The sequence below is a fragment of the Anticarsia gemmatalis genome, chromosome 18 (assembly GCF_050436995.1).
Source record: "Anticarsia gemmatalis isolate Benzon Research Colony breed Stoneville strain chromosome 18, ilAntGemm2 primary, whole genome shotgun sequence".
Taxonomy (NCBI): domain Eukaryota; kingdom Metazoa; phylum Arthropoda; class Insecta; order Lepidoptera; family Erebidae; genus Anticarsia; species Anticarsia gemmatalis.
Genome location: NC_134762.1, coordinates 3,578,525 through 3,606,464, shown reverse-complemented (window position 1 = coordinate 3,606,464; position 27,940 = coordinate 3,578,525). Strand labels below are relative to the sequence as shown.

Below are 27,940 nucleotides of genomic sequence, written 5' to 3'. Positions count from 1 at the left end.
CAACCATTAACTTTACAAAAAGATAAAAATATACTTATTCATATAATTATTATGTTACTGGCATAATAATATACATTATCATTGTATTAATCTCGTATCATTCTCACTATTTCAACGAAAGTGAGTGTTATTATCGTTTTGTTTGTATTGTAACGCGTCGATGCATTGCTACTAAGTATTCTTATATGTCAATACATTTCGTATCTTCGCTCGAGCAAGTGATTAATACGAAATGGTTTCATGCACACTTTTTAAGATATTTCAAGTTGGTGTTTTTAAATTCCTTTTCATTTGTTTATTTTGAAAGTCTTGATTTTCGTTTATGACTCGATAATGTTAGGTTCATCAAGCAGTGATAGCCGAGTGGTATAAGTTGACATCTCCCACGCAAGTGGTCGCAGGTTCGAACCCGAGGCAACACACCAATGACTTTTCGAAGTTACGTGTGTATTAGAAATAATTATCACATGCTCCAACGGTGAAGGAAAACGTCATGAGGAAACCTTGCATGCCTTAAATTTGTATAATACATTTATTGAGGGCATGCAAAGTCCCCAACCCGCACTAGGACAGCGTAGTGGACTCAAGACCTAGCCCCTTCTTCGTTTGAGAGGAGACCTTCGCCCAGCAGTGAAAGCGTTTAGTAAAGAACTAAAAAAATGTTTTGACCTTTGAATTGCTTATAACTTTTTGTTACCTGAAGGATTAGATATCATCTGGATATAACGAAAAAAAGATTTCATCCTTATAATGCGCTAACCAGTGACGAAGATTATATTAGGTCGGGGAAAAAGTCTTATCGCATTATAGTATGTATGTATGAACTTATAATAAAATCTCTTTGGCTTCAAGAATCACAAATGAGTACATGGTTCATTAGGTTTCTTTCAGTGAGCTCGTGAGGTACCCGAATATCGAGCTTTTTTGTGTAAAGAAAAGATTTTATTGTAAGTTCATACATACTATAATGCGAAAAATCTTTTTCCCCGACCTAATATAATATCACGAAATACAGCATATTTGAATGAAGTTTTTATTTATGTATACTTTGATTCTCAACTTAACCGTTACGAATCGAACTGATCACCCAAATCGACATCAAAAGAGTTAAAGTATTGTCTTACTAACTATAACCCGGTTCGGCCATGACCCATTGTGTTGTCGCATCCTGCCCGCATTGTCTGTCGCCATTCGAGCGTCGCACAGGAATCGAATTCGCTACCGACACCCATTCACGATGTATCGGTGTTCACGGTGGCATGGTTTCCGTTGAATCGGTATTGTTTGTCAGTTTGAATTGTGATTTGGTTTTTACTTAGTTTATGTTATATTGGTGACTAATATCTGCCTGTGATTTCGTCCACGTGGTAAGATTTTTCGAGGCAAAGATTTTCCTATGTATGTATAATTCGGCTTGTAAACTATCTGTGCGCCAAGTTACACCCAAATCTATTCAGTAGTTTTTCCATGTAAGAGTAATAAATATATCATCTTCACAAACTTTCGCATTTTTAATTCGCGTGTTTTAAATACAAGCTGACACGCGCGGCTCCGCTCACTTGAACTTTGGGCATTCTAAAATTGGTGTTCATTAAAAAAAAATGTTGTGTATGTATTATTCTGAGGTCTAAACACACTGAAATCTAGACATCTATTGGTTCGTTTTTTCGAGGAAGACTAACAAACGCCATGACGAGTTTTCGCATTGATGATACATAATGGTTAATATCAGTCTCAATTTATATCAAGTCAATGCACAATTTTATACTAATTTCCTTATTTATACATCAGTGGCTCGTCTTACAAACCTCAGCAACAATGCACACGTAATGAATCCCTCACAACAAGTCCGACGACAGAGCAGTATTGTCCCCGCTTGCATCCTGTGTCATTGTTTCACGGCAGCCACCCGTGAACGACTCGTGTGCTTTACATGTTGACAGTATTTTGAAGAGAAATTATCGTCGATGATTGTAGTTATATGAGGGACGAAAATTTTGTTCGTAGTTGTGATTTATTTTTTGATAATTTTTTATTTTAGTACTTTATGTCTCATAAAACCCTTTGGGAAAAAGGCGTTATATTGTGAATGTTTACTATGTTTATTCAAGATTTTTTTTTGAATTTTTAAAGAACTTTTGTGTATTTTACTATCTATTAATGAAAAGTCGTTGAAGATGCTCTTAATTGCAATAATAGATTTCATTGTCTGGCTTCTTGGGTGACTCTGGGGAAACTGGGTAAAACTGGGTGTTTCTGGGGACTTGGGTGAAATATTTTTTTCATAAATTAAACCTAAGCAAGTTCAGTAATCTATGTTCAATTTGGCTACAGATTCGATTTCACTTTTGATTGATATCGCCAAACCTCATAAATCATATTTCCGTCAGATCTTTAAAACATCAATGTTTCGTCATTTTACTTAACCTAAGCAATATTTATCCTCCATCAAAGTAAAAAAAAGTACAATAGATTCAGAAGTATTGCACTATACTCCGAACAAACAAACAAACAATCAATATCCCTATAATACCTATGTGACCCTGTTGCAGCAGTTAACATGTTGATTAGCATGTTTAGTCTGTCTGGGTTGTCATGCGCACGCGCTATGCAACTATTATATAAATATATACTTACCTGGGTTATATATGCACTTTAAGTTTAATAGTTAGCTGATGCCCGCAACTTTGGTTGCGTGCTTTTTTTTCTCGCGAGAATTACGGGTTAAAAAGTAAATTGTATGTTGCTCCACGATCTTTTCTATCTTCCATAAAAAATTGCATCAAAATTGGTTCAGGTAATTAAGACATTAGACTACTCAAATCGTTACTCTATAATTGTTTCTTAACGGCCCTCTAATATATTGTAAATGTCTTCAATGCATAGGCACACATTTTTACTGTTTTATTATAAGTACTTATAGACTATAACATAGTCATATTTTCGAAACATTTCAGAATTCTAATAAATATCTAAACAAAATGAGTTACAATATGTTGGGATTAAGCATTTTAAACATTGTCAAATATCTTTTCAAAGAACTTATATGCATGCTTCAGAATATAGGGTTCAATAGATTGAATATCTTAGCGTCTTTTATAGCTGTATAGCAATCGAACAAAGGTCGATTCGGTCATCAAAATTAAAACGTTTCTTCATGATGCTGAATAGTTAATAGCTGATTATAGTGAGCCAGTGATCCATGTAGCGATGTGTATTGTGATGCGACTGATAGGCCGTGGCGAGGACATCCGCGCCCGGCGGATGGCCGCGCCTGCTGCCCCACTGGGTCACGGCACCCACTAAAGGATGTAGCCAACTGAAGAATGCAATTACGACCGGATTTAGGGGCATTTTTCGAGGATGGAAATTGGTGTTGCATATACGATGTTCTAGGTGTTTGTGGTTCATTCATTCATCGTATGGTTAATGGTTAGTTTAGAGGCAAAGTTCAAGCCACCTGAAAACCTCTGATATGACTAAACGACTGTTATATTGAAAGCTACAACAACCGGCCGCATTTTTATAAGCTTTTCACGGCAAGCACGGATACGTTCAGTTCTGATATCACTATGCGGTCACTCATCTATGGAATTCTTGTTACAAAATGTATTTTTGTTTTATGAATAATTCTCAATCTCCTCGAAGTCGGTCTGTCTATGTATGACAAAAAATACTGTGCCTACTGGTACTACAACAATGAAACTTGTATGTAGGGCGATTCTCTACCACTGTCGACTGTCGACAACCGGCTAGCTGGTTATTGGGAAATTTTGTGTCAAAATCGGATCAGTATCCCCTAGCAAGCGCGTTAAGAATTATTTTTCAAGCACATTTTAACTGTCAAACTCTCGATACTCGATGGAACCGACTGTAGAAAATTGAGCTTCTGCTTTGTGCATCTCAAACAAAAGAAAGACCTCACATCAAAACACAGTCACGTGAAATTGTAAAACCGTGAAAATAAAGCACTTTGTTTCACTTTTGAAACAATATTAACGAAGATGTGTAGATTGTGCAGTGTTAGGGCTCACAATAGAAACTTCCCACGATGTGTTGTGTGCGGAAAATGGCGGCCACTTATTAAATTACTGAAGGTTTAGCTTTCACTCGCCACTTAAACTGGCTCTCACTCGCCACCTAAAGGGCGTCTTAAAGCATTTAAAAATTGTTTTGTAAATTATTGGTCACTTTTGTTCTGTTGACGGTCGTTTACCAACTAACCACAAAATGGATGACTAAACGAAGATTTGAACAAATTTACATACAGTAGCTTAGTTCTTGAATTTTAAATACCAGACATGTCCTGTTCGGCAATATTTATTGAACAACAAAACCGAATCGAAGCAATTACTGCAGTTTGTCAGCTTGAGCCGATCGGGTAGTTCCATCGGGTCAGATCGTCACAATAGCATTTTTCCCGAAAACATTCATCTACAATAATATTCGACTTTGCCGCCGACTTGCCCGATTAATACCGAATCGAATATTTTTGTAGCATGCCTCATCTTGGAGTCCTCCCAAAAGATAGACAGATGACTTGAGGAGGATCGCAGGGAGCTAGTGGACAGGCCGCATCAGATCAGTCATACTGGTAATCTATGGAGGAGAACTGGATATCTGGTTACTGGATATCCTATGGCTGAGATGATGATGATGATGATAATGAAGTCTCATCTATCAAACATTCGTAAAAAGCTGCACTCTTCTCACGGGGGTTACTAAAGATTAAAGAACTTCTGCTCAATACGATCGCTGCAAACGTTTATCCTCTAACAAAAAACTTCAAAAAAACGGTAGCTACTGACGGTCCCCTTCAAGCAACTAAAACGTTTCAAGACTGTCTAAGTATGTCACTTAGTAACAGAGGCGATAAACATAAGGTTCTTATAAAAAGTGTTTGAGTGCAGTGCGTGTCTCGGATTCCATTAGAGGAGGCTTAAACGACTCGCGACGTCCAACACTGTTCAGTTAGGGCTGGTGCAGGATGGTGACTTTACCAAAGACATGCGGCCAAATTTAATATCCCTAATCTTTGAACAACTTTTGAGTATTATGCTTAAGTAACAAAAATTACGGTGAAATGAAGATACGTGTCTCACCTTTATAAAACCCCTAAGCTCCTACTAACTTTGTTGCTTTGATAAGTATCGTAGCTACAAATATTTTTGCAAATTCGATAGTGACCAGTCTTACTGAGTGTTATTATGATATAACCTAAGCAAATTGGGTAGTGGAGGCTCGATATGCAGTCGCTCCATGTAAAATACTGGTATTCAACTGCATCTGGTTAGATTAGAAACCGACTCCAACTTCATTTCAAGAAAGCTGATTGATTGACTCTTAATTCGCTAGTCTTCAAGTCGATTCATTTATAATTCCGTCATTGCCCAACGATAAAACGGCTGTTATTTCTAGTGTGTGTTGTGAACGAGCCCTAAGCCCTTATAAGCCGTGATATATCACATCGGAGTGTCACGGCAGCGACATTGACCCTAGTGACGTAGGTTATGGACGCTTAACTGTGTTAATGTACATTGTATTATCGTTTAACTCTATAAATATTATCTTTAACAGCTATCACGTTCATAGACGGATAGACAGGGTAATGTGAGCGACACAACTAACCCTTTATTGTTCCACTATTTGATATAGGATGTTGTGATGTCAGTGGATAGATCTTTGGTCTATTATGCAAGTAGTTGTATTTAAAAAAGTATTTAAGTTAAGGTACCGCAAAAGCTCATACTTGGCGACTGCATAACGCAATTGACTTGAACGTTATTCATTTGTATTGAGGAAGTGTTTACACTAGTGACGTCATGGTATGCTATTTGTACTGCACGTGTTGTGGAAAAATGTATTTGGTATATTGGTTATTTTTGGTAGAAAATAAACTGTAAATAGAGGACAGCAGGGTAAAGTTGGTTGGTTTGATACAGTCGTGGCAATGTAGAAAATCAATGTTGCCACCTGTCCATTGGAGTGCAAAAGAAAGATGCATTTTCCATAGCCCATTCTATTTCAAGCTTCAATGAGGCAAGGGCGCATGATGCATCTGGTGGGCGCTGGAGAGTTTTTGGTCTCAGAGCTTCACCATCGACGCATCCGAATGACGGATCTCGGGATAGTTTTTAGTGCAAATAACACAATGATCGTGCCTTTTTATAAACTCTGGCTTACTGGTAAATTATTTGTGTATTTCAATATCGGAAGTAATTCTAATAAGAGTAGATTTCCATCATTCAGTGCCTAAATATAACGGAATTCGTAAGGGTGTTCAGATCTTCATACAACATTTCACGATATATCTATACGTTGCTATAGTCGGCAGAGCAAGGAAATCGTCCATTTGGTACTAAAAAAATTGCAAAACTGAAACTACTGTGTAAAATAAAGCATAATTTCAATTTGATGTTTTATTTTCAAATGCACAATACATTTAGTGAATGAACTCATCAGTTCAGTTCAAGGTTTGTTTCTGCATGCCTGAACTTAGTGCATTCTATGAAATATAACGTCTATTCTCGTTGCTATGACATTTTGTATAATACTTTGTCGTTTTATTTTATGCTCTGCCACTGAAACAATTGTTTTAACAAAGTTATTAGTCTTTTTTTTGTAGATATGAACGTATTTCAAGTCTTTAAATTGAATTAAATGTTGTAATATGCCATCTTAGGACATTATTGATGCCATATTGTCAGATAAGGACGTTATTATCCATTTAAATGTAAAGAAATAACTGATGTAAACTCAGAAGGCTTCCTACACACATATTCGGGTAGGTATTAAACGGCCTAGGTGGATCGCAAAACCAATATGTGTACCCAGATAAACCCGATCGACACAAGCCGAACAAGTCGTGAACCGAGTCGAGTCGATTTTGTTGTTCGATAAATATCGCCGAACTGAACGTGGTGAACCGAATATATTTGAAGCAAGTCTAATCAGACAATCTGATTTAAGTCTATGTGTTAATGACGTCCTTTGTAAGTACTTTTGAGCAGTATAATTTTTCATTAAAGTTAACATTGAATGAAGTCACTTGCCTGCTGTTTGCTAGGCAAACTTCACCAACATCTGACTACAACAGAAAATATTCCACCAAAAATAGCCAATATATTACCAGATACATATTTCCACAATACGTGCAGTACAAATAGCATACAATTACGTCACTCATATAAACACTTCCTCAATACAAATCAAGTAGCGCTCAACTCAATTGCGTTATGCAGACAACTATGATGTACGTCGGTTCACATGCACATGGCAATAACCTTCGCTTGTCATATCAACGTAATGTGGTCATGTGCCAACCGCAGGATGCTTCCGTGTGTAGTGATGGGACCACTGGACTTGGAAACTGAAATAGTACTTAATACAATACGGAAATTAATGCGAAAACGCATTTTGCCTTGAAATTCCTGACGTTTCGGCATATTAAGTCGGGGAAAAAGTCTCTTCGTATGTATGAACTTGTAATAAAATATTTTCTCTACACAAAAAAGCTCGATATTTGGGTACTTCGCGAGGTCACTGAAAGAAACCTAATGAACCGTGTACTCATTTGTGATTCTTGAAGCCAAAGAGATTTTATTACAAGGTCATACTAAAAGACTTTTTTAGTATTAATAATTTATAATGCGAAAAGACTTTTTCCCCGACCTAATACTACATAATAGAATACGGGAATTAATGCGAAATTCCTGACGTTTCGGCGCAGGTTGCACTGGCTCTAGTAAATTTACCAGTTATGAGACACTACATAGTATTTATAAAAAGTCAAACATACATCCTTACGAACTTTCGCATTTATAATATTAGTAAGATTGTCAGTAATTGTCCGGCGATATTGCCCATCACTAGTTGGATATAATGTGGCTCTTCTCGATATGTGACAACAAACTAGTCTTTGTAAAAAGCGATCGCTCCTGCGAATAAAGGTCTCAGATCATTGAAGTGTAACCAACTTAAAACCTAATAATAAACATCTGCGAACGAACGGAGGGAGTAGAGTATGTTTATTTTTCGTGTGTGCTAAACGGAATAATAATATAAATGTACATTAAATAGGTATCTAGTTAGTGCGGCTAAAAACTTTTTATAAATTTATAAAATTAACATACCTAGTTTTAACAATGTGATATACGTTTCATTCTACTTGATTCGAATAAGTGTTTTTTTTTGTTACAGATAGTACACTTGCTATAATGCTTCATAACAGGACAAACCAGGTAACTATAAATACATGTTCTAACAACTGTAATTAATATTTTCAATTACAATAAAGATTTCTTATTAGTAAAGGTTTCTGAACTTTTTGTTAAATATTGGGCCTGGTGCCGAGTGCGACTGCAAATAACGAGATCACGGTTGAATTTCTTTGGTTTTTTTTAATTAAATAGCCTTCGGCGGCTTGAATAACTTTGACACTAGGTTGATGACACGATAAGAACAGGAAAAGATAGACACGACAAGAAAAAGAATAGATACCTAATAGATTTGCTTAAAGTGTTATTAGGGCTCTTTCAATTTAGCCGTATCGTGTCGGACCGCAGCAGTGCCGAAACGGTGCGTTTGTCGTACGGTGCACGGACGGTCATTTGTTTTCATACAAATCTCACGGTGCGGCAACAGTGCGGTGTCGGTACCGAGAACGCACGACGACAGGACGGCAGCGTCGCAAGCTCCACGTGTTCATTTCGCTGTTGAATAGTGCGGTGACTAAACGTGACAGCTAATTTCATTGAATTTTCATGTTTATTATTTGCTTAAAATGGATTATATAGACGTGGAAGAATTTATAAATGAAATTGAATTATTGAGTAATTCGTAGAAATATTCTCTTGACATTCTTAAGTAATTAAAATATTTGCTTGGGTCTTGTTTTAACCTAGGATAAAGAATATGGAAATCACCAAAATTACATGTTAATGAAAACATCGGTACTGTTCTTTTACGGGCGCGGCGTTTTTGTTTCTGTTTGATATTTTTTAACAGGAGCACTAACAGTAATGTTTCTTCGTCAGAGTCCATGGCTACACTGCTGTCACATGAATTTAAAACAACACTAACATACAAACGCACGGCAGTCAGATACGCTTTCAATTTAGGCGTTTGGTGTCGGACGGCTAACGTACCGCAGCGGTACGGCAGCGGGCTATAACCAGCGGCACGGTTAACGTGCGGCAGCCGTACGACACGAAACGTCTAAATTGAAAGAGCCCTTAGGGAGGGACGAACTGGAAAAAAACGCATGTGTTTTCTTCGTCTTAATTTTGAAGAGCAACAATTTGCAATCAAGCCGCACATCTTCTTGATAATCTATACTAACATTATAAAGCTGAAGAGTTCGTTTGTTTGTTTGAACGCGCTAGTCTCAGGGACTACTGGTACGATTTGAAAAAAAAACCTGTGTTAGATAGCCCATTTATTGAGGAAGGCTATATATCATCACGCTACGACCAATAGGAGCACAGTACCAGTAAAAAAAATTACAAAAATTATGGCCCATTCTCTCTTATGTGACGCAAGTTACACGCTAGTTTTAATATAATCCTACATGATCTAGCCTGTACAGGTCTAGTGTACCTAGAACCTAGTCAATAACATAGCTACGTAATAAGTCAGCTAGGTCGATGCACCATATGACGCGTGAGTTTTTGTCACACAATGTGAATCTAATAGACTCAGGGTTACAGACCCGAGATGCGTTTGCAACATGCTTGGTGTTTTTACTCCGCACTCCTTCAATGCGTATCGGAAAGGATTTGTATGGAGCTGAACGAGTTTTGTTCTGATAAAAACGTAGAATGAACGTTAGGGATGTTGGTTAATTTGATTTTATTTTTAAAATTAGATTGCATCATATTAATGTCGATACATTTTAAATAACTTCTGAAAGAGTGCAGTACAATTCACAATTGGGACGTGATTTCACAAAAATATTCTGTGCAACGTCCACAAAAAGAATAGAATAAAATAAGAAATATTTATTATGTTTTAAATAAAACGAATCATGTTTAGAGCATTTGAGCAATCAGAAATATAATATACCTATCACTCGTAAAAACAATTTTATATGAAACTAGTTGTTAACTCTTAAAACTAACTATCTATTGGTTTCCTCGCTAGCTATACAGATAATAAAACCATCTTATTGATTTTCATTTCGATTCAATTATTCTGTGCTAACAGTTTTTTTACCCATTTTAAAAAACTATAGAGACCACGTCCCCTTCCCTAAAAAAGACTACGTCATAGTGTCTATGATATCAGTTGTAGTTGTAAGTTAAAATCACCTAAAAAGCTTGCTGCTGACTTCATTAATTTACCCTAACTTACTAACTTAAGTGTAAATCCAAGAGGTTAAAAATAGAAGTAATCTTCTCACCGCATCCCTTAGCTTGGGGTGGCAGAACGGATACTGTAACAAGAACCGCGTATCCTCGTGAGAATTCATATAAAAACTATCTCCTATTTATATCTATTGATAAACTCCCACATTACTCTTGTCATTCGTCTTGTTTTAAAGGAAGGGTAGAGGGATATATTCCTACCGAATTTGGAATGACAGTCATGTGTTTTTGAGTATGGTTCAGTTCTCATACTTGAATTGGTAGTAAACGTAATCTTACATTGTAAAAAGTTTCTTTTTCAACTGAAATATTGTAATTTCTATTGAAAGGGAAACTATTTTTTTAACAAGTTATAATGTAATTCTATAGTTTATGATGGACTGTTTGATTGATAATTGATGTTTAATTACTGCAATTTTTTTATGGTAGGAAGGATTAAGTGCATGAGTAATTTTAAACGAGAATTGGGTGATTTAAAAAAATGGGTTTCATTTTATTAATATTACGTAGGGTAAGATCACTATTTAGTGAATCGAATTAACGTAACGTGTTAATCACTATAATCTAAGGGAGAAAACAATGTACACTATAGTGGGTTTAACTACTAGTACTAACTGAATGAATGTTATTAATATAAGGTTATAGTAATGATTTTAATAATAAAGTAATTTAAACTATTATAAGTAAACAAGTTATATCCGTGTTAATGTAAATCTCGGCGGGTGCAGGAAATAAGCGATTTGGTATTGAAATGATGACACAATACATGTTTATCGAATACGACGTATTACGACGCGTAAATATTATTGTTATGTTATGATTTCATCAATTATGCTTATTTATATTGTTGTATGGAAAACTTTTATAATAAGCTAAGTACCATTTTAATCATTCAATAAAATAAAATCATATAATGACATACTTCAGTTCTCAAAAATAAAATTTACCTTATTCTACCGATAGTTTAAAGTGTTATAACCTAGCGAGAAGCGCTGCTTTTCGAGGCATTTTAATAATAAATGTAAAATTGATACTACGGCAACATATCATAACTACCAAAGTTTCTTGATGGAAGTTTAATGTATAAAAGAAAACGGAAATTTACGCGAACATTTGGCTGTATATCATAAAATGGCTGACTGAACCAGCCAGGAATCGAACCAAGGTAGCATATTGCAATTTAAATATAAATGCGTATCTACCAATTACGATGTTATTAGGTAAAAGTATGAAGAAATTTCGGACAAATGCATTAAAACAATTAAATGGAATTACTTATTATGCAACTAATATTTTCTATTAAACCAAGAATTTACGATAATAACTTCCGATCGTCTATCGTTAACTTGAGACATTTATATCTTTTTCACTTAAAACAAAATAGTAATGCGGGCGAAATTTTCTACTACAACACAGTTTATGTAAATTAATAACATATTAGAGACAATTTGTTCAAGAGGGATGTTGGGACAGACGAACAGACATGCGGGTTCGCTCACTAATTCTCGACTCTTACTTCAATAAATGGCCTTAAATTGAACATCAATTTATTAGTTACCCGTTATTGGTGAAGTTTTTGTTCAGAAAACGTTTTCAACTTCGTTTTATCCTTTCGATTTGATAGAGAGTTACTGCGTTGATCAATTGATTGAAGATAGGGGTGTTTGTTCGGCAATCTTGTGTCAGCATTGTTGTTTTCTTGATCATATTGAGAACAATTCCCAGCTTCAAATATTGTCCTTTGACCTTTTAAGTACGTAATAACTACTGACCAATAAGGTGAGCCGCACGGTTTCGCTCGCATTCAAATGTTGATCCTATTCTTCGGTATAAGAGATTTCTTTTTGAGTAGTGCACTTGTGTTTGTCCGAATTTACAACTATTAACAATTTCATCAAAAACAAAGAAAGACTTTCGAACGAACGCATTTTTATCCTAATCGTCGCTGAAAGTCTACAAAGTAAGTCAGTAGTAAGTACCTCGAAATGAATGTTAAGGTAGTAAAACAACTTGTGAACTAAGTAATTTCTTTTTCTTTTTTTTTTCTTTTTTAAAAAGACAACTCCCGCACTAAGAATTGCTCTTGTGTCGCGGGGACTTTTACAAACATACAAACAACGGACACAAAGCACAACCAGACCCGAAACAATTATTTGTGGATCGCACAAATAATTGTCCCGTGTGGGAATCGAACCCACGACCTCCCGTTGCAGTGGTATCGGCGTGGCGACCTAAACCACTGCGCCACGGAGGCAGTCATTTCTTCTTAATATCAGTGTATTTATCTGTCATTACATATTTTCCTTATAAATGATACCAGATACCACAATGCAATCCACGCACATTATCTGAGCCACTCATTCAACAATTAGGTCCACTACAACATGCAAATATTTAATTATGATTAACGATACTTTAACACTGCCGGGCCCAGCGCAAGTAATTGGCGCAATGATTCCGCCGGGAATGAACCTAAATACCTTAAAATTCAATCAGCACTCGTTAACTGTGTACATTTCGATTAATATTTTGTTGTGTCATTGTTTGTGGTTAATTTTTGTATCGTTTGGTTAATATAGGGCTGTATGCTTGTACTTGCCAGGAGTAATTGGATGATTGTGCTGTCTTAAGTTCAGTTTACCTTAATGTTCACTTACTGTATTTATTTATGCCCACTTGATTTAGAATTATGCGCTGTTCGTTAGTCTGTTACAATCTTGCTGATCAATTGTTTAATTTATACGAAATCTGCAAAACACAATTTCACTTGCGATCTGTATCTCGTAAGACTATATTGTAATTTCATCAATAACCTTTTTTTGATTATTATACTAATAAAATAATCTTATGTTGGTTCTACTAATTTGGTACAGAATAACCGCTCCTAATTATAAATTAGGAGCGGTTATTCAGTCATATAAACTTAACGTTTAGCGCACAATTTTAACCCTTTACTCATTTAAACTAGCAATAAAAATCGTCACAGCTGAAAAAGTAAAAGCATTAAGAGCGCAAGTAGTGAAATCTCGCGTGCACTTTACGACGCCATGCGCCTTGCACCGGCTGCGCACGCGCCGCTCACAGCTATTTACAATATACCCCTGCTGAGCCCTGCTTTTGATCTTTCATACTTGTTTGGGATAATTTTAAATGTTTCTTTTTTTAAGACAAATCTGCATTGTGTGGTTTGAGATATAGGACGTTTTTGAAACGACGCGATGGTCTGCATAGGATTCACAAGCTGAGTTTAAATGTGGAAAATGCATTTTTGGCTTTATCATTGCGTGTGGTGCAGTGGTTTAAGTTGTCACCGTCACGACTGCAACGCGGTGGGTTTGATCCCCATCTGAAATATATATTTTTGCGTTCACTCTTGAGTTCCTATTGCACCGGCTAGAGTAGTTTTGATTACCTACTATCTGAAATTTTGTTTAATAACCACAGATAATGATAGTTTTGTGATCACATGTGTAATCACAAGACTTAATTTTGGCGCGGAAGTTGATTGAAAAAGAACAGCTGTTTTGTTTCTTTCGGTACTTTTTTAAATAAACAATCTAAAAGAGAGCATTTCTCTTCACGATTTAGAGTTCATTCACCTTTGAAGATTGACGTTTTATCTTGATCTCCATCGATTCTCAGATAATTGTTTATATAGCCCTTCTATTGCTACGATCAACAACAATACAGCAATTTAAAATACAATAGTATTAGTTTATCTGTGGTACGTATCAACGTATACTTTCTGGTCCAATTCTTTTGAAATATTTTACGTTATAGCCAGGGTATGGATGGCTTCTTTGTTTTCAAATTATGTATGTATGTTATTTCTGTGATCGTGTTTTAGATAATGTATAAAATTATTTTTGGTTAATTTGTATACCTACGGAGTTAAATAGCTGAATTTTACATTTTTAGATATGTTTTGTTTATAAATTTTTACTATTTAAATCTTTTTTCAAGTTTCTAATAATTCCACTTGAAATTTTTGGGATTTCTTAACGATAAACTCCGTACAAATACTTCTTATACCGTATTAACGGAATTTGTCTGCATATTATGTGCCCACGTCTTCTTTATTTTATCGTGCTTGTGGAATTTGTTATACTTTGTCCAAATGCTCAAATACAAAAACACAGAATGACATCGAAAATATTTCTTTTGTACAAATAAGGGACTATGAAGAAGATACCCACGACATGTAATATACACCACACACCATCTAACCACCACACATATAACCCCCTAAAACCCATACTTGTACAATAGAGTATCAATATCCACTGCACTTGTCGGTGTTCTCAAACGGAAGCGGTTCGTTGTGCTGCCATTTTGCATCCGCGCAGCGCGTGCGCAACAATTACGCACCCCGCCGTACTCATTTAGAACCAGGGATGTTACGGAGATCCGACTCCGACTACAATAAGTCGGAAGTTCGGAGTTTATTTCACCTTTGGTAAAAAAATCGGCTACAAAACTTATAAATCGGAGGTTTTATACAAAATGTTCTATATTCGGTGCGTGACCGTGACAGACTATTAACGAATTTTTTCATCGTCTGTGTAAATTCATCAATTTCTTTTTAAAACTTATGAATTACACAGACAATGAAAAAATGATACTAAAAGCGATCACTGAATCGTAATTTGAATTCTCCTTTCAAATATCACTGGTTCGAATGGCGAAGGAAAACATCGTGATGTAACCTTGCATGCTTGACAGTTCTTTAGAACAGTTCTTGAAGGTATGTAAAGTTCACAATCCATAGTTGGCCAGCTTGGTAAACATTAATGGGTTATTTATAAAACATCTCTTCTCTATCAACTCTTCCGATACCGTCTCTGGATTTGACATCAGTTCCGACACTCATAAATGAAATTTTAAGACTCCGATTCCGACTTCGGTTTCAATAAAATAAACCCCGTTACATCCCTGTGTTAAACGATGGTTTGACGAATGACAGTTTGTAAACTGGCGCTTTCAGGAAACATTGGGTTCTGTTTCAAATTGACGCCATGTTGTGTAAACAATGAAACTTGAAACGGATCGAATGATTTGTGTGTGTGTTTGTGTGTAGTAGCGGTTAGTCTCACCGCAATTATAAAGGAAAAGAGGAGCGAAGCTATTGAGAAATATTCTACTAATATTATAAATGCCAAATTAAAAGGATGGATGTATGATGTTTGTAACACTTACGCTAAAAACTTACTTAACGGATTTTAATGAAATTGTATACTTTTTACCGCAGGAAAACCCGCAGAAGTTAGTTCTATTATAAATTAGATAACACCAATAGTACTTTGCTCGACCCTGCAATCGCACTCGAGACATCATGCTCAGCAGTTGGATACACCACCGTCTGGGCCACAGAGGCAATTGTTACAGTCTGAAACTAAATCCATGTAACACATTGTTGTAGTGATGTTAACACGACCATAACTGTCGGTGTACAGTCTCAATAGTAAAAGTACGTTAAACTAAATACGTTAGTGGCGAACGTTACATTTTTATGTATTCGGTTACTTAACCACCTTAGGGCTGGTACTGTCTAAGTTAAGTGAAGTGAACCATATTAGACCAAGTTTTCAATATTTGAGATACAAACACCTACTATTTCAAGATGTTTTTATAGATACTGTTAGAGATAGTACTGCTTTGACACGAACAGTTAATAAATGAGATACTACAATTAAAGTGCGGGTTTAGTGTTTTAAGCCTTAAAATAAAAATATTCTACAATTTATTACATACATACATAAAATCACGCCTTTTTCCCATAGGGGTAGGCAAAGATCAAAGAACGCCTCTTATTACGATCGTTACAAACTTCCTTTTATTTTGTTTCCGTCTATTTAACTTTTCAATTTACTTGACGGTAAAATTGACAATAAAATTTCCATTATAATATTCTTCGAAAGCCCGAAAAACCTTTAACAAACTTAAAAAACTTGGACATTAAACTTAAATGAAAGTTTTAGTGTCAGCCCTGAACACTCTCCCCTGGCGCCGTGGCCTGTGACGTAATTAAGGCGATACGTCACTTCCTCTCGTCATCTGATCACTTGAAACACGATCAAGTGATATATGCTCACAACCGTCTATATCAGACAAGTAGAGGCCAGTTACAGAATTTATATTGTAAATGAGAGAAAACGAGTAACTACGCACCTGACCTTATGATTGCTTATGCATATATGATTGCAAGACATCACCGATATGATTAGTGATTGAAGCAAGGGAAGTATAGTTCAAGTATCAATGATATTGTTTCCGATTTTAGTTCATTTATAGACAAAAATACTTTGATTGGGGATTTTAAGTTAGTATAAATTGATAAGATGGGATTATCAAGAAGATCACTCATCCACAGGACAACCTCGGCAAGCGTAGCTTAATCTCAGAGATCGAAACGCGCGGCTATTGTTAAATAAGCCAACGAGTTCCTCTACCCCCGGGCATTAAACCTTACACTACGTAGAATAAGTCAAAAGCGTCAATTTTCCGTGTAAAAAATACCATTATTTTTTAATTTACCAATATTCTTATTGAAATTAGACGAACTAAATCAAGCAGAACATGAGGCGCCGCAGGTTTAAATACAGCATTCGTTTCGTTTACTTCTTACCCCACTTACTAAATCTATTGTATTTCTTTCATCACATTAGTCTCACGCACGCAATTAGTCTATAATTATCACTTCACGGTTCAAAGAAAGCCCCATATTTCTAAGTTAGTATAACAAACAATGAAACATATAACTATTTGTACTTATATTATAACTAGCTTTTACCCGCGACTTCGTCCGCCACTTGAATTTTCCCATGGGAATGCGTCATTTTCCCGGGGTAAAAAGTAGCCTATGACCTTTCTCGGGTATCAAAATATCCCCATACCAAATTTCGTGCAAATTGGTTCAGTAGTTTAGGCGTGATTGAGTAACAGACAGACAGACAGAGTTACTTTCGCTTTTATAATATTAGTATCTATAGTATCTTTTGTATTTCTATCATCACATTAGTCTCTCGCACGCAATTAGTTTATAATTATCACTTCACGGTTCAAAGAAAGCCCCATATTTCTAAGTTAGTATAACAAACAATGAAACATATAACTATTTGTAGTTATTATAATCAGACGGTAATTAAATCCTTTGGGCTGTATGCAGTGTCCGTGCGTGAAGATCTTTTGATAGCGTCCTTGTACCTTATAAATATGGATGTACGCACTTATTCTGGAACGTTTAAAGGATTTTTTATGGGAAATTAATGAACTTGGTACAAGTTAATGGTATCCGGTGTGGATGTTATCTTGTTTTCTTAATCATTTCATCTAGGTTTTGAAGTAATTAGGACAATCTTATTACAAATCATCTTCGAAATCAGCAATAGGGTAGTTGACTACTACTCAAATCGGCTTAGAAATATGACATAGTAAAGTCAACATTACCATATTTTGTTGAGATCAAAAAATGAGTGCCTATAAAATGTTTAATTTAATTCTAATATTATTAATGAAAAATTACACAGCGTGAGCATTTTGGATGAACCTTTTACGAGTACAAGATTAAATTGTAACCCAGTTTACTATCTTATTCTTAAACATTCCTAATTCCTTACGATTTATAACGTCAAAATCTAGTGACATGTTTACAGGACCATTTTTAGGGTTCCGTACCCAAAGGATAAAAACGGGATCCTATTAGTAAGACTTCGTTGTTTGCCTGTCTGTCATCAGGCTGTATCTCATGAACCGTGATAGTTAGACACTTAACATTTTGACAGATTATGTATTTCGGTTGCCTATGATTTACAAGCACTTGTTACTCACATTTATTCAAAGACAAAAAAGGATGATAATTTATCCAACATTCTATTATTCTATTGCAAATTGCGTGCAAATAACAATTAGCGAAGTAATTACTTTATGTGAGCTCCTTCTCCTGGCAACATATTGACAGAACGTTTAGCATCGATATGTGGGAACATACACATACATACATACATATTGACAATACACAACTATCATATAGTTAAACGTTACGATGAGAAAAAGTACCACAATGAGACTAGCTTCTCTTTATTGATAAGTGTTCAATTGCTATGTGAAGTTGACAGGATGATTGGATGGTAGTAGGTTTAGATAGTTATAGATAAAATTTTTTTAGAAATAACCATTAAAACAACGACTGTTGTATTAAGAATGAAATTTGTCACGTTTTGTACCACTATACTTGTTTTGATAAATCTATAGAAAAAGTGATATTTCAAAAACGTAATAGTAATATTATGCGTGTCGTATAAATTAGTATCTTTTTAATATTAATTCACCTAAATAAATTAGAGCATGCATTATTTACGATGGGTATTACGAAGGCTGTACAAGCAATGAAAATTACATGTTTTTGCTCTTTTTCGAAAATAATGGTTGCTGCAAATTACTGGATTAGTTCCATAGCATGATTTAGCCTTTGCCAACTTTGCTGAAGCCTCTATCTTTTCGTAACGCTTACGTCACTACGCAGAATAATTCCAAAGAATTTCTTCGCTACTAAATAGCCTTATAAAAGACGACGAAAGTGTTTTAAATCAGAGACTACGATTAGATTCGCTCCCTACGAGTTTGTCTCTGGATTTACATGTTTATCTTCACGGTGTGACTCTGGCAGGATGGGCAGGGACAACACAATGTTATCACTAAATCTTAGCGTACTTTTTCAATGTAATTTGTTAAGGGAATTTGTTTTTTAAATTCGCTTTCGAGGGATTTGTTTAAGTGAAAATATGTATTCTTTTTTTAGACTAAGCGTAAATTTTGATTAAAAAAAAATCATGATAAAAAGTATAAAAATGTATTAAAATTATCAAATTCGGGCTCTTAGGGACGAGGGCCTCAAGGAATTACCCGGAATATTTGTATTCTTCTCTGATCTTAACCTTTGGAATAATTTTCCAGATTTACATATTTACATAGTGGTAATTGAGCTAAATATCTTTGGATTTTGGAGGGCTTGTGAAAAGTCAGTCCCGATTGTTGTCAATTATGGACACTAGTGCCGCCAATGCGCAGTGGTTATTCCAAATCAAAGGCCTTCGGGCGGTTTCAACAACGACACTGCGTTGACCACTTACCATCGAATGAAATATCGAATCGAATGTATCAAAACCTTATATAGGATTTTATGCTATATCTTCGTATAAAACAGAAGTCATTATTACCAGTAGTTAACGTTAAAGGTCCGTCGCGCCTTTGTTTATATTCGTATCAATGACATTCGCTGAGTGAATGAGCCATATACTAATATAATATCTACGTTGAATGACGTAAGCGATATTATCGTTGCGAATAACGCCAGACTGAGTGACGCTTCTGAATTGTTTACGTTGCGAAATAGATTCATAAGAAAATTATGATGATCATCATATATTTCTTGATTTCGCTGTTTAGGAATCATTTAAGTAGCGTGTGATACATTAAAGTCAAATTAAGGTTTGAATATGAAATTCCAAAACTAGACGTTAAATAAAATAGACTACATTTACTACATTATCAATCGAGATATATGAGCGTATTTATTCATCGTGTAAAATATGATTCTTCAATATCATTATTATTAGTCTCTACCTACCTCGAGGAAAAATAAGTGATTTTGTATACCTTTGATCACACACCTTCTACCACCTTTTACCCACAGTTGAGTATAAAGCCCCAGTGTAGCATAATCCTAATTAAGCATACCTTAATGAAAACATTAGATCAGATATACCTAACAATGGAAATAAATGCAGTGTCTTCAGAAACGAAGCGTTTAGCAAACATAACTAATTGCTTGCCACGATCGCTAGATGCGCACGCGCATCGTGTTGTATCTCACGTATTTGTCACTTGCACTAAATATAGAACTACATGTAGGCCAGACTGTGAAGTCTTATATCATTCCTATAATGCCAATATAATAAAGATAACGACTTTTATTTTGTCTGTAGATTGTACCTCTGGTAGATTGTTAAAAAATATCATACACGTATTTCTCTTTTAAACAAAATTAATTAATTACGGCGATTCATTGCGTTGAAGTCGTATGACGGCACTGTGTTCGTAAAGGAATTTCGGTATTTTTTTATTTAGAATAGACGTTTTGGCATTAGGAAGGTTGGTCGCAAACATTTTTCCCGTGTAGGTTGTATGAGATAATAAAGTAACTTTTATGAGAAGTTCTTTTTACTTATCTCGCTACCTTTTCATAGCAAAGTAACAACTTTTGTTGCATGATTAGTTACTATTTCTGTGATCATGAGCAATACTAAAACTATTAACGTTACATGCTTTTGTAATTAAATGTTCTAGACGGTCATCAAAAAATGTATAACGGAACATTTACAAATTCTTGTCAACTAAATTAATTGGAGCATATGACGATTATTGCTATATTTAGTAGACAATTAGACATGCACTTAATTGAACTTTTGAGGACATAGTCAAGTGTTATATTTTTAGAAGAAACAGTTGCAGTTATTGCAAGCAATTTACTAGACATGTAACAATTGCCGACAAGAGTGGTCGTTTTAAAAATGACGTGTTTATTCATTGTTTATGACTTTGCATTAGGTCGTTGACTTAAATAATATAACTATGCGATTTGCGGTTTTATTTTACTAACGATTTTCCTCATGTTGCTTCTTTTTGGTAGAATTTTAATAAATCAAATACATTGATTTTGTTTACAAAAATCAATGTACCTATTTAATTTATTTATGAAAGCTGTACGTAGGTTAATAACAATTTTCGACAATGTCAAAAACTAAGCAAAACTTAAACAAATACCGATTCGTTGTAATATCAATCTACATTGTAAAAGACACCTTTTTATTTTTATTAGTCCTTTATGTGGCCGACTGTTGCCTTCCACGTGCCATATACCACGACGTCGGACCTACATGTGCCTAAAATGCACCCAATCGTTATTTAAATTGTCAAACATCTATCATTATTTAAAAACAAATCGGAAACTCGACTCAGATTCACGTCTGTAAAACTGAAATTATTTCATTTATATCATGGTAAAGGCAACAACCTACTACCGTTTCATTATAAACTCCCGTGCAATACCCTTCTATTTTCGCAATAATTACTTCTCGAGATGCTCCTGTGTAAAATCTTTCACTATAGAATATCCGCAAGTGTTCGTTAGCCCATTATTTCTGTCCTCAGTTCGTACCCGGCTTCGTTTACATTCTCGAGTGTAGTCCATCAGCACTGCGAGTGTATACAGTCGATGTAAGCATGATATTATGTTTAGTAAACACAGGGCATTGTCGTCAGTATTTCAATGCGAATCGTGGGTGATCGGAAATTGTTTCGGGTGAAGGTGTTAAGTTATGGTGATCGATGGTCCGTTATACATATTTCAATTTCAATTCATTTCATTTCGATACTCAATAATACCGACTCTAAGGAATCGCGCTACTGAATTCATGTTTCGTTTTATCGAGTTATCTTTATTCTACAACTGGCCAAAACCATCTTTCCTGGCTTTTCTTATTGGTCCTGCCATTTGAACTAGCAGAAAATTCACTTACTTTATTTTGACAATCATAAATGTCACTATTTGTACTCCTAAACGAACGTTGTCAATCAGTTTTTGATATCCTTTCATTACGGGAGAGGTCCCGTGCCTGACGTATTAGATCCTTTTAAGCAATATTTATCCAAAAATGCAAGTAATACTTATCTGACTGAGGGTTTCGGTAAACCCAAGAATAGGCCTTTACTTAGTAGTTAGACACAGAACTGCACTGATAAAACATATACCTACCGTCAATATTATTAAAGAAAATCAACTGTTATAAAATTATGTTCCTTCTTTCTTAAGTTATATGTTCGTTCACTGACCAGTCATTGCATAAAGTCAACTGCAAACGCTATGTTCACTGAGTCGCAGTTTACAGTATTTTGAACGTCAACGGAGGCAGCCAATAGAAGTAGTTTTTTAATAGAATAACATTATTTTTACATGTGTTGTTAGATAATGCATCTTCAGTAATTAAGCGTTCGTTAACTTGTCGGTTTAGTGAGACGGCGCTTGTGCATTTGAACAACTGAACACTGTTTTATAGGGTTGGCACAATGTAACTATGAATGATGGACCTAAAAATATTATAATAGTGTCAATATTAATCGATTCAGTGTCAATATTTGAGACGTCCATAGCCAGTATCGCTCACCGATTAATAAACGATCTGTGGGTTAAGCAAACCTTGGCGCGGTTATTCCATAGATGGATGACCGCTTAATGGTATTTTAACTGAGTGTCTCCGTGTTTCGGAGAGCACGTAAGACGGTCCCGGTTGCGGTTAAACCTACAGTGAATAACATTTTTATCTTAATATGCAACGCCCGTGCATTGCACATCCCTAACCTCAAATAACTCGCGTACCCCCGCTAATTAGTCCATTCACCGTTAGCGCTCGCAAATTGGCCGCCTCTGCTAGGAAGTCAACTTTAGCACTCTGACCAGTGCATTACCGTGTTACGCAATATTTGCGCACTCCTTGACACTTCTGCCTTTCATAGAAACAACTGAACTTCACTTGGCTACTGTTTGGTTTTCAAATGCTTGTATTTGTTTGTATGTTAACTTGAGGGTTTCCGGGAGCTTTTGCTCTAAGAAATCGTTACTCTATCATTACTGATCACGCGATCATAATACACTATTTTACAGCTACTTTTTATGACACGTCAAAACCTCTTTTTATTTGAGAAATACTGACGCTGGTGTAATGTTTGCTAAGCTTCTAACTACGACGGCGGCTTAGGGCGGGTTTGAGACTTTGAATAACTACCGTGTAAGGTTTTCTCACAATAACATCCCCATTACAGTTAACTATAATAATTCGCTGAGAATATATGCCTTGAAATAACGAATGAATGATATTTTTCAATCTTCTACACTCCTTTTTTGAATGCCTCCCAAATTAATTCTGTAAGATTTTTTTTACCCGTGATTGTCCCACTGTTGGGCAAGAGTTTCCTCTCGAACGAAGGAGGGGTAAGGTTTAATAAGAATGCTTATCTATATTTTATTGTTAGAGGCAAATCAGCAAATACCCGTAAGCTTTTACGTTTAGACGTAAACTCGATATGTTGACGGAAACTAAACAGAAATCTACAATGAATCCTGAAATAAGGTTATATTGTTAGTAAACCGGTCAGTTATTACCGGGAAGTGTGTCCGATAGTTCGATAAACCGTAACATTACGGTATTTTAGTGCACAGGTGAATGTTTACGTGTTGAGTACGATATGTTCGCGGAAGTAGAACCATTGAGTCGACGAAAGTCACTGGGCGATTCAATACTGACTTTTTATTTGCACGTATACTAAGAATTGGGGAAAAAACTTTATTATGATAAATTTTTGAGGCTGGTTTAATTCCATACAAGCTGACAGACTTGTACATTCTCATGTGTGGACGCAACCCAATGTTTTCGAAATACAACCCTCTATCTTAATTGGAGTGAAAAAGATCTAACTATGCTAACCCACAACAACAATTCAATGGTTTCATTGCGCTGGTGACCATAATATGTATGTTATTTACTTTAAAATTGTTTGCAAGCCTTTTTGTGAAGACTGCACCACTTATGTGCTATCGATAACGACCTTTATTTGTACCCATCTGCAGCAATGCCTGGATTAGTAATCGTAATTAGTCATGTTTTTCTAATATTCCTCTTTCCTTGTTCACAGACTACCTCAACACACCAAAGAACAATGTCCAAGAATGTTGTCCGACAACTCTTCCCTGCAGACAAAGTGCAACAACAGGCAGACAAAGACAACTTAGAAAACGCTATCATTGAAATATACATCGAAAGCAGAGAAAGAGGTATCAGGGAATACAACTTTGATACTTTTGCTGACGAACCTATAGATGGCACTAAATACAAATGGTGTAAACCTGAACTATCTCGTTACGATTGGGTCGGAGTTCGCATTGGAGAGACTACTGATATAAGTCCTAAGAAAGTCGAAGAAAAGTCTCCTACACAGGCTAGCAATGAAAATACACCTGTCCCTGTCAGACGTGAGACTCCACCATCTGTTGTGAAGGATAGAAAGAGACGGCATACAGAACCTCGTGTTGCTGGTACGAAGAGACAACTCATTCTTTAATTCGTATTCGTATTTCTCTTTTGAAGAACAATTCTGTTTGTTTTCATGTCTGGTTACTAGTATCTTCAAATACAATAATCAGATTTCTTCAGGTTATCCCAGGGGTCCAAGAAGAAGACGCGGGAACAATTGGAAGAATATTACTGTGTCCTTCAAAACAGGCTTTATCTCGCTCTTGTGACTCATGACATAATATTATTATGTAAATGTTGGATCCACCAATAGTGTATTTCTTTTCTATTGTTTTCGGTCATTTAAGATTTTGGTTAAGGTATTCTATCCTTATTTTCATTTACAAAGCTATTTTTATAAAATTTCTTATATAGATACATTAAATAACCGTACCTTTCTTATTCGATCTCAACTCCATCTGAAACGCAATCTCAGTTTATCGAGTAGAAAGCCTGGGATTAAAACTGCTTGAAAAATGAAATTTCCAGACATTTGTCGATAGCTACTCGGTTTCGACATTTTTTCGAGATATTTAGGTTCACGATTAACAAACTGGGGGGCTATCATGTAACTCATTTGACAACTATTTGGGAGCCACTAAAAACCACTTTGAAGTTACGTTAAAACAGTAGTGTATTGAAAAGTGACCATCAATTTGACGCACACTAGTTGTCAACTGAGATATGTGCCCTGATATTCGCCACAATAAGACTTTTAGGTTTATTTCGGTTTCTTAGGTGGTGGCAATTCTTATTAAATTTATCGATTACTTTAGGTTCATCGCCCATTAACTGTCAGTCTATTTCGACATTCTTTTGGCCAAAACTTGATGTTTTTGATACAAAACTAGTCTATATTTAGATAACTGCACTGTCTTCGTACATCACAGTTGATGTGCAAATAATTTTAACGGTATGCGATTTTGTAAAACGAATTTTGGGTTTCGTATTTTTATGCCAAGTTTCTGCAATATTTTGTACCTTAAAAATGATTTATAATATGTGATGTATTCATTTGTATTCAATAATAAAGACCACAGATCGCCATTTTGTACGATGTTTACAAAATTCTCTCGCCTCTTTCACTTTCATATGTCTTGTCATACAGGAAAGATTTATTTATTTCTTTGGTTTATGCCTACCCCTGTGGGAAAAAGGCATGATTTTATGTATATATGTATGCAAATGATATGAAATATATATTTGTTAGCATTTTAAAACCTGATATTTTGAAATTGCAATTTCAAAATGATGTTAGGAAACCCAAGATGTCGTACTTCGCACCCAGATACGCTTATAACGTGCCACAATTAGGCTATTATGTAAAGATTATGTAATTTTGAGTATTTTAAATACTTTATTTAAATAATTTAATCTTATTTTCGGCTCCACATACTATAAAAGACTGTTATTTTTTCTTTAGAATGTGTAATTTTGAAAAGGCTATGTGTTTATTGCCAAGATCAAATACAAATGCCTTTTCAAAATTGCAGATTCGTTAGTTTAATTTATTTGTAAATATTGGTTTTTTCACTTTTTTGTTCCACTACTAATGTCACAATGTAGTTCTTTGATTTTGGATATTTCTGTCTTTCTCGATGTACATGTGTTTCTTCTAGGAACTAAATGTCATTGACCTCATCACATTCACTATTTAGTGTAAAATATTTGTTTGTAAAGGACGAATGTGATCACCGATAATTATGTAGTTTACTTTTAAATCTAAAAGTGAGATTTATTTAGTTGCTGTGTGGATGTATTTGGACAGAGCCTACTTCAATTCATATAAGTAATTTTAGCCGACTTATTGATAAACATGACAGAAGCTCGGTATAGCAAATCCATATTTTGTCTCTTTGGTCAAGTTGACCACGTGTCATGAAAAAGACAAAGGTTGAGAACTCCGAAATATACCTACCACGTTTAAGCAAGGGCATAAAATAATCTTCGATTTTTATAAGACAGTAATGATATTCAGTTATCTCTGAATTATTAGAAGGTATCTATTTAATATGCCATTTAGGAAAATTCAAGCACTGAAACTAAATAAACTTCTTAAATAATAATGAAAATGTGTCCTATTTAAGTAAACATTCACACAGCTATAGTTTAAACATGAAAATGTACTCGTAATATATTGTAAAATTTTAGATTTTCGTTAATGTAATTTTGGATGTATCTTTTTATAACTTTTCTATTAATATTTTAAACATGACAAATCAATCTTAAAAATATAGATACATCTTGATTAAAGTAATCTCCTTTTGTAAAATTAAAATGCAGTGATGGTGAATTAAGAACAATAATATAATATTTTACAAATATTGGGAACTTGGAAAATGCATAATCGTATTCCCATTTTTATGACAAAAAGTATTAAGCCTAAATTATTGTGATCTTATAATTTATTTAACTTTTTATAAAGACTGGATTTTATGCGAAATTTTTCATTTAATATTTCTTGTGTTTTTCATATTATTATAAAATTTTCATTTAATTATAAGTGCGCAATTTCAATCTACTCATTTCGCTGAAAAAAAAAAATATAAAAAATATATCATCAAATAATCATTAATGATCATCAAACGCATTGATCCATGTCCATCTGAAAATAATAAAAAATAAAGAAAAAACTCATTAAAATAAGCGATATTAATATAAATGTAGTAATTGTTTTACATATAATTTGTTCGAAATAAATGAAAACAAAGGTTAGACGTCCAGATTTTCTAAATAAAAATCTAAATAAGGGTTATTTTACATTGCACTACACCGTTGATAGAATACTTCGAACATAATATTCCGCTCTTGCGTGTACTTAACCCTCTTATTCATAAAAATATATGAAGTTATGAAAGGTTTATAAAGTGTTTTGTTTCTTTCACTCCTTAGCGAAATGAAAGAGACAAAACATATTTTATTAGTTGTTTAACTAAAATAGGTTTATAGTGTGTTTATGAATAAAAGGGTAAGATTGTACGTGAATAGATGGGTCTTGACTGAGCGAGCAGCCTCGCGATGCAATATCTAGATCTCTTTTCTTTCAGATCAAAATGAGCGGGACCGAGCAATGCTACTCGCTCAGTCAGGACCGCGGCTAATGAACATTTTTTATGTGCATATGAATAGAGCGTAATATGCCATGAAAATATAGGCCGTGTGTAAACGCCTTTACAAACTTTTAAATATTTTCCAATACAAAATAAAAATTGCGTTTTACATTTTGTTTTCATTTATTTAAAACTAATTATTAAATGTAAGATATGACACAGCTATATTCCAAAGTCCATGTAGGAATACATAGCTTTTTAGTGATAACTAGAATATTCTAGAAATATAGTAATATGTACTTATTATAGATTTATTATAAATATTTCGAACATACTTATAGTATTTATAGTTTTCTTATTTATTAATTTATTTTATTAGTTTTAATTAAATGAATTTCTGGTA

The 27,940-nt window shown here is 34.8% G+C and overlaps 1 protein-coding gene across 3 annotated transcripts in view; it reads left to right on the top strand.

The window, feature by feature from the left end:
• The window catches only part of LOC142980652 (uncharacterized), a 56,714-nt gene extending 28,774 nt beyond the window's left edge, over window positions 1-27,940 (top strand). For 2 of the 3 annotated variants that reach the window (XM_076126158.1, XM_076126159.1), the window contains exons 2-3: window positions 8,200-8,240; window positions 24,111-27,940. In XM_076126158.1, coding sequence (XP_075982273.1) covers window positions 8,217-8,240; window positions 24,111-24,536 — 450 coding nt within the window. In that variant the 5' untranslated portion in view covers window positions 8,200-8,216 and the 3' untranslated portion in view covers window positions 24,537-27,940. The remainder of the gene's footprint in view (window positions 1-8,199; window positions 8,241-24,110) is intronic. The other variant, XM_076126160.1, reaches the window with a different exon arrangement.